The 10,881-nt window shown below is 37.1% G+C and overlaps 1 protein-coding gene across 7 annotated transcripts in view; it reads right to left on the bottom strand.

Moving 5' to 3' along the window:
* Nucleotides 1–10,881, bottom strand: part of LOC107686022 (sickle tail protein homolog) — a 65,931-nt gene that overhangs the window by 7,179 nt on the left and 47,871 nt on the right. For 6 of the 7 annotated variants that reach the window (XM_016482810.1, XM_016482811.1, XM_016482813.1 and 3 more), the window contains 9 exons: nt 7,588–8,378; nt 7,029–7,130; nt 6,855–6,895; nt 6,538–6,704; nt 5,324–5,499; nt 3,068–3,204; nt 2,380–2,527; nt 1,866–2,298; nt 990–1,203 (listed from right to left, as the gene is read on the bottom strand). In XM_016482810.1, coding sequence (XP_016338296.1) covers nt 990–1,203; nt 1,866–2,298; nt 2,380–2,527; nt 3,068–3,204; nt 5,324–5,499; nt 6,538–6,704; nt 6,855–6,895; nt 7,029–7,130; nt 7,588–8,378 — 2,209 coding nt within the window. The remainder of the gene's footprint in view (nt 1–989; nt 1,204–1,865; nt 2,299–2,379; nt 2,528–3,067; nt 3,205–5,323; nt 5,500–6,537; nt 6,705–6,854; nt 6,896–7,028; nt 7,131–7,587; nt 8,379–10,881) is intronic. The other variant, XM_016482812.1, reaches the window with a different exon arrangement.

Genomic DNA, 10,881 nt, shown 5'->3' with positions numbered 1-10,881 from the left:
ACAAGACATACTGTAATTAATATATATATATATATATATATATATATATATAAAAAACTTCTGTCAGACAAAAACAAAACCTAACGTGATCAAACCAGCATGCAGAAAAAACACAAAACAGGAAATGATAGAAAGAACCCCTGCAGCCTTTAATGACTGTGTCAAGGCTTCTAAAATATTAAATAATTTCATATAATAAAAATATCATATAATAGTTCAGGTTGTAATGTAGTGTGACCCCAAAACTTAAACATATTTATGAATTAATTTAAAAAAGAAACTTTTTAACTTAAAAAGCGTATTTATTTATTTTTGCAAAGCATGAGTTTTTTTTTACTTTTACGGGGATGCGAACTCATCGGGGGTGAAAAAGCTGACAAAGACATGACCCCGCATCCCAGTGGCTTTCTTTTACTCGGTCTCAGGCCACATTCACCCTGTTGTTGTTGTTTTTTTTTGGTACCCATTCAGTGTGACTATACAATAATCCAATAAAGAAATATATTACTATAGCATTAATAGAATTCTGTTTTAAAATAAAAAGTCCAGTATTTAATAATAATAATATACATTTATTTTACAGAACAACAGTAAAAACAATGCTAATAATATTAATGGCTGTTTTAACTCTCAGATGTTAAACCATAGAACTATTATTTTTTGCAGAAACACAACACGAACCACACAAAAGACATATTTTGAATTCAAAGCTGTGATTTTTGCTTAAGTTTCGAATTTCATTAAATTCATTCAAAAGTCATTACATTTAAACTTTTCTTGAGCATGATTTGTTTAAAAACAAACAAACAAACAAACAAACAAAAAAACATATGAAACTAACTTGAATACAAAGAACACATCTCTAAGATGTGCTTTTTATCGTGGACACTCTTATATGTCATTCACCCAGATCCCAGTTTAGTGTTATATATGTCCTACAATCTGAATGAATTGTTTATATGCAGGTTCATATGAGTGGACAGGCATACCAGGGTGTGGAGACACAGGAAGTGGAGAGTCCACCTCATCTGGCAAGATGCTGGGTGGTTGGGAGGGGGCACTGTCCACCTGTTTGCTCACTTCCAGGTCAGGTATGGCCTTCATAAGGCTGGCCTGAGTCTGCTGAAGGATCCTTTCCATTTCCTTTTCCGCTTGTAGTCCAGTAGAGTGAACCTTGTCCTCCTCTACTGCCCGTTTTGAAACCTGTGAAGAACCCGACAGAAGTTAGTTTGTTGGAAACAATTACTGGGTCACATTTACCATTGTTCTGCAAGTCATTTCAATAGGAATCGGCACAATTGGGGAGTTTCGTGTGAGGGCGAAAAAGTTCTTCATGCAGATTTTGCTACTTTTCAGAATAGTCACTTGATGCTAACCAACAGAAAGCTACATTGTTTAAAAGTGAGTTTTGTGTGAAAGAACACTGAACTTTTCTTGTCAGCAAAATGTGCTAATTTAAGTATATTTAAGAGAAAATGTATCTATTTTTGTCAGCTAAATTTTGCTAATATAGTCTATATATTAATATATAGTAATAGCGTATTTAGAGGAAGTTCCTTGGACTCTTAAAAATAAAGATTCCAAAAAGGGGATTTTTGCAGTGATGCCATAGAAGAACCATTTTTGATTTTCAGTGAACAGTTCTTAAAAGAACCATTTTCCGAACCTTTTTCCACAATAAAGAACCTTTTGTGTAATGGAAAGGTTTCATGAATGTTCTTCATGGAACCATCGATGCCAATAAATAACATTTATTTTTAAGAGTGTGCAGATAAACAGAGAGTTACAGAAATAAGACATCCTTGTGTTGATGCCAATCCATGAATCTTAATCAATCAAAAGTGAAAGTCACAGTTGAACCACACCTCTTCAGGCATGGGCTTGCTTGTGTTGACAGAGATCTCCTCTGGTGAGGAGGATCCAGTCGTGCTGATGGCAGCGGTTGCTGGCACAGCTTCCCGGCCCTGCGGAGCTGCTCTCTTTTGCAGGGCAGGGCTGTTTTCTCTGCTCCTGGGACTGACCTTCGCCACAGTGGGGGAGTCCCTGCCATGGGTGGGTGTGAGCGGGGGACTGGGGTGGTGTGTGCTGATGGGAGCCGTCTGAATGCGGTGCACAGTGACTGGAGAAGAGGGCACGGGCTCCGAGCAGCTGACTTTGGCAGGTGATCTTGGTTGTGGGGTGGGGGACTCACAAACAGGTTTTGAAGATCTGTACTCTTTCACAAAGGAAACTGAATCAGCTGGTAACGCCTTCACTTGGACTGGGTCAGAAGTATGGTTGTGGCTTTCAGTGGTGTATCTACAACAAACAGAAACCCTAACAATGAACCTGCCAAAGCTTGAAAGGAATTTAATATTTCAAATGGTACATGAGTTTTACCTTCTCAGTCCACTGAGAGTGTCAGTCAGAGCTTTGACTCTCTTTAGCATGCTGTCCATTTTGTGAGGCTCCTCCTTAAGGAAGCGCACCGCCTCCACCTCCACCCTCAACACGCCACGCATTTTCATCTGCAGGGCTGGGAACTCTCCTGAAAAGACATTAATTATTATACAAGAGAAAGATCTACACTGCCATTTGAAAGTGTGCAGTTTAAGAGTTTTTTTTTATTTTTTATACATTTTTGAAAGTAACCTCTTATGCTCACCAAGGCTGTATTTATTTGATCAAAAATACAGAAAAATGTCAATATTGTGAAATAGTCATTACTCCAGTCTTCAGTGTCACATGATCCTTCAAAAATCATTCTAATATGCTGATATGGTGTGCAAGAAACCTTCTTATTATTCTTATTATCAAGATTAAAAGTGGTGCTGCTTAATATCTTTGTGGAAACTGTGATGTGTCTTTTTGATTATTAAGAAGTTCAAAAAGATCAGAATTTATTTAAAATACAAATTTTTGTAACACTATAAATGTATTTAGTGTCACTTTTAATCAATTTAAGGCATCCTTGCTGAATAAAAGTATCTTTCAAAAAAAAAAAACCCTAAACTTTTGAATGGTAGTGTATAATAATGAATAAATGGTTATACAAGTCCACAGGGAGGATAAATACAAATGCATTCACCTTTGAGTGTGGCCAAAGCTTCTCCTACTTTCCGTAAGTTGACCGCCCCTTCCTCCACATCCTTCAGAGTGACTGGTCGATTGCTCATGGCACAGGTGGATTCTTTCTTGAGCATCTCCACATAGTTTTCCAGCTCTCTGTGACATTGTTACAAGGATGTGTCATTTATTGTCACTTTAATGCTATATAACAAGTATTTTTCTTTGCTTTTTTTTGCTAAAGCTGCATGTACTCTACAATGTAAAACCTGAACTGAAAAAAAAGAACTTTCTGTTAATTTCCTGGTTTAAGTGGAAAAAAACCTCCCATATTTCCAATGTAGTCTCAGACATTTGGACGCCACTGTTAATATATATTTAAATCGTATTTAATCCAGCATTTAGCGACACTTAATGCTATGCAATAAGCAAGTCTTCACTGTGAGTCTTGACGGCTAAAGGCTGAAACCTGTTTAACATGATTTAGTCTTGTTTGTTGACTGACAGTTCACATACAGAGAAGTGTGGCTGTGTAAGCAAATTTGGCAACAAAAGTCTGCCCTCAGCCAAATACTTTCAGAAGATCATCATAACCTATGTCTTTCTCAGATTTTCTGACTTAATTCGTCTTGAAATGGTTACAAAGTGTGAATTGTTGAAGCTGGTCATCATGAGTAGTACCTGCATATAACAGGCTTTAGCAGGGCCAGCCATGCAGGAATCTGCAAGCCAGTACACATGCTCTGAGATCATCCCTGTGGGAAATGGTTTGTGTTTTGTGTAATTTACCTGAGGGGTGTCTTAAGGGTTTTCCCATGCATAATGTCAAGTCCTGCTTTTTGTTATCATTCTCACCATAGCATAATCTAACGCAAGGCAGTAACAACATTTCTGGGTTGTTATTATTTCTATGAACTGATATCTGTTGGTCACTGGAATAAAATGCTTTGTATATTTAATGCAGTGTAATTTTAGTATTATTTATTTACTAATACAGTATTTATTCATATTTTGAATTAGCTTTTTTTTTTGTAGCTTTAATTTTAATAAGTGTTAGTAATTTTGTTGTGCGCCTGTCATTATTATAATTATTTAAATATTTCTATTTAGCTTTCATCTGTTATTTAATTTCAGTTGGGTGCTAAAGCAACATTCTTAATTTTCATTCAAGTTTTTTAGGTTTACAATATTATGTTTCAGTCCTTTTTTTCAGTTAACATATACGTTTTTAATAGCTTAAAGGGATAGTTCACCCAAAAATGAAAATTCTGTCATCATTTACTCACCCTCATGTCGTTCCAAACCTGTATGAGTTGCTTTCTTATGTTGAACATAAAAGATGATATTTTGAAGATTGCTGGTAATCAAACAGTTGGTGGTTGCCATTGACTTCCATAGTAGGAAAAGAAAATACTATGGAAGTCAATGGCAACCACCAACTGTTTGATTACCAGCAATCTTCAAAATATCTTCTTTTGTGTTCAACATAAGAAAGCAACTCATACAGGTTTGGAACGACATGAGGGTGAGTAAATGACAGAATTTTCTACTATCCCTTAGTACTAGAACTTAGAACTATCCCTTTAAGTGATTTTCTTGCTTTTTTTCTAGTGATATTTTATAGCGTTTTAGTTTTCGTTAACAACTGAATAGCAACACTGGTTTCATGCACATTGTGACTAAACACAGATAAATTTCTGAAGCAATCTGACTTATATTTCCCCTTCAGGATAGCACACATTCATCGTGACAGGAAACACGTAGAACCTTTCACAAGCCTTATTCTTCTGAGACAGGTTGGGACAGTGGATTATTCACTGCGTTGTTTCATGCAATCGCACACATCTCCACCCAATGAAGGTATGACTAGTTTTACTTAATCGAGGTTACATCAGCAAATGGGTTTTAGAAAAATACTCAATATAGCACTAATAATGTAAAAATCCCCTCTGGTCACATCTATTAAAAACCTACACTGATCTTTGTTTATTAAAGTGTGCATTCAGCATTGACTGGAGACATGGTATTATAATTAATTAGTACGGGGGAACAAGCTTTGATTAGACATGAGCAGTTAATCAGCATCAAATCTGGCTCGTTTGCAGCAGCTAATCAGTGCACTGATTTTCTCCTCTAGATCGCAGCATTTGTTCTGTTCGTCTACAGCTGTCTCTCACATTCTACAGATGACCAGTCCATATGAATTCTTCATGGGTAATTAACAGGGTCTTAACAGGATCAGGAGTCACATAAAAATGATGTTGTCCTATTGTCTTACCCGAGCTGTACGAGAACCCTCTCCTCCATGCCCAGATATCTGTGTCTGTCTTCTTCCACCTGGACTCGTTGTCTTCGAACAGGGTCCTCAAGGTGCAGCACAATGTCTGAAAACTTCTCTGAGATCTCCTGCTCTGCCTGTCGCAGCATCTGCCTCATGACATCCTGGTTTTGCAGCTGTATATGCAAGGCAAAGCTCTATCAGCACACTTGTTTTCTGACCAACTGTTCATTATAACTCATGTGTATATTATAATGCTACATCACATTACTATAATTATATATTATGTGTTTGTGTGTTTATATACTACCATTCAAATGTTTGGGTAAGAGTTTAAAAAAAAAATCTCTTATGCGCACCAATTCTGCATTTATTTGATTAAAAAATACTGTAAAGAGTAATACTGTGAAGTATAATTATAATATAAAATAACTGTTTCCTAATTTAATACATTTTAAAATGTATATAAGTTGCTATAAGTTTGATTGCATCATATAATAATTGCTGTTCGTCGTCTGTTTGATTACGTCTTTAATTGATTTTTCCGTACATTTCTGCCATATGTACATTAACTGACAGTCACCACTGATAAGCTACCACTAAATATTGTAGAAACTTAATTTTCTGTAAAGTTGCTTTGCAACGATTTGTATCGTGAAAAGGCTATACAAATAAACTTGAATTGAATTGAAATGTAATCTATTCCTGTGATGACAAAGCTGAATTTCGAGTCTTACTCCAGTCTTCAGTGTCACATGATCCTTCAAAAATCATTCTAATTTGCTGATTTGGTGCTCAAGAAACATTTTTTATTATTAGCAATGTTTAGTATTATCAGTGAAAACAGCGAATATTCTTTTCGGGATTTTTTGATGAATAGAAAATTAAAAAGAACAGTATTTACTTGAAACTGAATTTTTAGTAATAAAAAATGACTTTACTTTGATCAATTTAATGGATCGTTGACCCTTTTTCTTTTCTTCTTCTTTATAAATCTTACTGACCCCAAACTTTTGAATGGTAGTGTATTATTTAGAAATGAAATATGTGAAGCTGGTTGCTTCACTACTAAATTATTGCATAACTACTGCAAAATACTTTTTTGATCGATGGCATTAATAATATTATAACACATTATAATATTGTAGGACAAGCATTTAAAAAGAGCAGATGCCCTGGACAGAACCTCATTTCAATTTGAATTTCACGTGTACCTGCATCTGTTTGAGTTGATGGAGCTGCAGTCTGAGGTCAGAGACGTTTCTCCCGAAGGTGGAGAGGATTGAGCATATAGCAGGGTTTCTGACAGGAGGCTGAACCTGTGCTGAAACACTGTCTGTCTGCACAACTGGGTCTTTAGTTGACGTTACAGTACAGACGCCTGGACAAAAACACCAATTTATGAAGCTATTGCTCTGGTAACAACACAAATATGGTTAAATTAAGCTTAAATTCAGATCCATGATTCACAGGAGCAAGAAGGAATGATAAAGGAAGCATCATTATAATCAATAACTGAACGTTTACTGACCACCATTCTGTGCCGAAGACTCCATCTTTACCGGTTTCTCACTATAGAGAAAGACAAAACAGTAAGTCTTCATTTTAAAGTTTTCATTATACTGTTTTTATCTTCACATTATAATAATACAATTTAGATTCATGCTATTTATGAATCACATTAAATGTTTCTGTGAACATCCACCTGGAAGTCTCTTTGGCACTTGTATTTGGCCCTTTCATAAGAGCGTGTTGAACGAGTCCAGTAAGACTGGCTATCTGCTGCTCCATTGCCTTTATTCTTTCACTGCAAAACAAAGGTCACATGACTCACTTCAATAAAGAAACAATTCCATAAATGATCACATACTATTCAACTGTGGATCTAAGGAGTATCAAACAATGCTAAAGCGGGAACCAGCAAATTATATTGCCTTTCTCTGTTCCTGAGGGCAAAACTGTCATGAACTTTGATATTCAAGGCATGGCAGTATATATATAAATTTTGGGCTTTGCCCAGAGGAACTCTTGCCTTTTTCTCAATTACACAACATGACTATTCTGTTATTTTCCCCATCAGCCCTTGATTACTCATGCTCTATTTGAACAAATAACAACATCAGAAGAAAGGGAAGTATTATCACCGTATCCTTGTTTTAATATAATAGAAAAGAATAGAATATACACATGAGCACCATGTGTCTGAAACACATTTTGTGTTATCTCACAACACAATAAGCTGCAGGGAATTTAAAAAGTCTCACCTCTGAGGATCTCCGGCTGCCACGTGTCCTTGAAATGGCCTCTCTCCGTGACTGGGCTGAAGGTCGGCGAAAACAGGGGAGGCCACATTGCCTTTCACCCTGGTCGCCACATCCACAGCCCCATTACTGTCCTTGCGGAAAGATCTATGCACAGGTGATGCTCTTTCCGCTGCCACACCTTGTGAGGGCATGTGGGAGTTTTGGCCTGGGAGCATGTCACTTATTCTGACCTCATTGACCCTGTGAGGAGAAGCAGGTGGTGTTTTGGAGCCCATGGAGGCAAGCTGACTCTCACTGTACTTGCGAGATTTCTGTCTGTAGAGGGAGTGCTGCAGATCCTGGCCATCTGCGTACACACCGACAGACTTGACGGAGGAGCGGTGCTGGATGTACGCCGCCCCATCCGGGACGTCTCCAGTATGGCTGCCTTGCGATGAGGAGACGCTGAGCCTGGCTTCAGGTGAACCGTACGCTTCTGAATACAAAGGAGTGCTCTTGCTGCTCAGATCCTCATCCGGTTTCACGTCCCGTCGCTCCAGTATGGCACTGGAGCAGGGTGTGATAGAGCGACTTGGGGGTGCGTTGGACATACGGTCCCTGGGTAAGGTGGCACCACCAGGCATGGCAACAGAGTGGCCGAAAGGGATCCTAGAAGGAGATGAGGGCATGGAGCGAGGTGTAGGAGGAGACATAGAGACCTGGACTGAATGTATGGGACTGTGAGGCAGAGTGTGCACTGGGCTTTGGCCTCCGGGCAGCTGTCTGCCACTGTAGAGCCTCTCTCTTGTGATCTAGGGATAGAACGAAAAAGCATATCAGAGAAAATTTGGGTAAAAAAAAAGGTGGTAAAACTTTACTTAAAGCCTTTGTGTATAATGCATTATAAGTATTCATAATGTGCGTTGTAATACAGTACATTATATCTTGTAATCAATAATCATAACCGAATTTAAAATGCATTGTGTAACAATGAATTGATAAGTATTATAATGCATAATTAATGCATTAAAACTAGTTTTATAATGCATTATAAATAAATGCTTTAAGTAATATGTTACGAAACTGGTTTTCGGAGGTTATGTAACATTTGTAACAAGGAAAAAGTGTAAAATAATGGTTATCGACTGCTTTTGCTACATCAAGTGGCAACCAAAAAGTACCAATAAAAATGTCCTTAAAATCAAACAATAAAATTTATTATTATTTAATACTAAAATAAATATAAATTTCACAATTATTTATTCATTTGTGTTTTTAATTTATTTTTAACATGTATAGTGATGCACCAAAATGATTTTTTTTTTTTTTTACCAAAACCAAAATAAAAGTTTTAATTTAGCTGAAAATTTAAACTGAAAATAAAGTTTGGGTAATTAAATTTGAGCAGTTGGGTAACTGATGTTCAGGGTGTCATTTTCTCAGTTGATTGTTCTTCGGCAATGAACCGTCTCTCGACATTTCAGCCAAACAATTTTTATATATTGCTACTCTTGCATAATTTTTGGTCATGATAAAGTGCATTCACACTGCTGACATGTTTACCTGTTGGAGCTTATCCATGTTTTGTGCACAAAATAGACACTGACATGCTCAAAATGTCCTTGGAAAAGTGCTAATTAAATGTCAATTAAAAATTCAAATATTATCGTTTTCTGAAATGTTGATGCATGACTAATTTATTCACTGCATAAAAGACATCAAGGTTGGCGCTTTTTTTATCTTTTAATTTATCAAACTATTTTATCTTAGATTTGTACTATTGCTCATGGCTTTTGCTCCGTTTTTGGAATCAGTCAACCAAGTGACAGATATATTTGTGCCAAAATACTGAAGAGTTTAACTGTTCCCACAACCTTTGATGCCAGTAACAAAATGTATAGAAAACATTTTCCCCTCCCTTTTAAAAAGCTGATAAGCTATGCATTTTGCTAGTACACACATAATGTGCAAGATTATATGGTTAGTTGTATTTTATTATTTAGTTTGCAGTGTTTTGTTGTTTCCTCTGGCTGTCTGTGACCATGTTATTCAGAACGCAATTCACCAGTTAAAAACAGCTGGTAAACAACTCTCAAAGAAAGTCAATGGATATGAAAAGGACCTTTGAATTTAATGAAAGGAGCTTTTTATTACATATTTGTCACAAAAATGATTAATCTTCACAGAGAAGTTTTCAAAGCAGGAAACGAAAAACAAAAATAGTATTGTATGACTGTGCTGATATGATTTGTTTAGACAAGTGCACAGATATGAACAAAAGATGGAACCAGTGCAAAAGCACAGACAATAGCCCTGCCCAGACCTGTCTTTGTGCAGTGCTCATGCTTAAGCGTGCAATAATAAAGCCCACAGACAGAGCGTGCATGCATGTGAATTATCCGCCATTCACAGCACCAACACCCTCTGCACTGGCCTAAAGATGAACAACATTCTCCAAACCTGTCCTTATAACCTCAGGTCTAGTTTCAGACCACATTAATAAGACGAACTAAGAAAATTATAATTGCTCTTAATGTATCTGGTTGATGATTTGGCTGAATGCTTATATCATGAAAACTGTATCAAATGAATGACAAGACAATACAAGCTGCTTCAATAAAATGCCTAAGAGTTAAGTCTGTCTGTCATTGCTTCTTAAAAATTTATTTTAAGAAGTTTGCTGTTAGAAATAGACCAAGTTCTCACGAAGAACAACCCACACTGTGTCAGGCATGTTTAAACAGGTGCAGCCATCGTTTCATTATTGTATTATCTAAGCCAGTGTTTCCCAACCGGGGTGCCACGGCACCCTGGGGTGCTGTCTGTCGAGAGCAGGGGTGCCGTGTAAAAAATCCTTTTTTAATATTTTTTAATTGCTAAAATGTTCAAAAAAGCATCTATTATAAAATATCCATTTCTGATGTCGCCAATAATTAGAGATGCACCGAAATTTCGGCTGCCGAAAATGAGTTCACCGCTCAGGTTTCACTTTCACGTGGTGTGACGCTCTGCGTATTATCCCGCTCTATGCGTGTGCGCTCCGATCAGTCGCTCCACTCCTTTACCGTTCATGCTCATCGGAACAGCAAAGTCCACTCAAAAATTGAGCTGACAGGAAACATCGATGTAGTACAGTACTGTTTCTGTCTGCAATAGCCCTACTGTGCTGTAACAAGGTGTGGTATATGGGCAACTCTGGTAACGCTGCCCTCTCATTCATTGATCTGCTAACCGCTACGTTATGCTCATGTGTTCAGATAATAACAGCTTTCTAGGACTAACCATTATTTGGATAATTGGTAAAAAAAAAAAAAA

The sequence above is a fragment of the Sinocyclocheilus anshuiensis genome, unplaced genomic scaffold (genome assembly GCF_001515605.1).
Source record: "Sinocyclocheilus anshuiensis isolate Anshui unplaced genomic scaffold, SAMN03320099.WGS_v1.1 scaffold930, whole genome shotgun sequence".
NCBI lineage: Eukaryota > Metazoa > Chordata > Actinopteri > Cypriniformes > Cyprinidae > Sinocyclocheilus > Sinocyclocheilus anshuiensis.
This window is presented reverse-complemented; position numbering and strand designations above follow the sequence as displayed.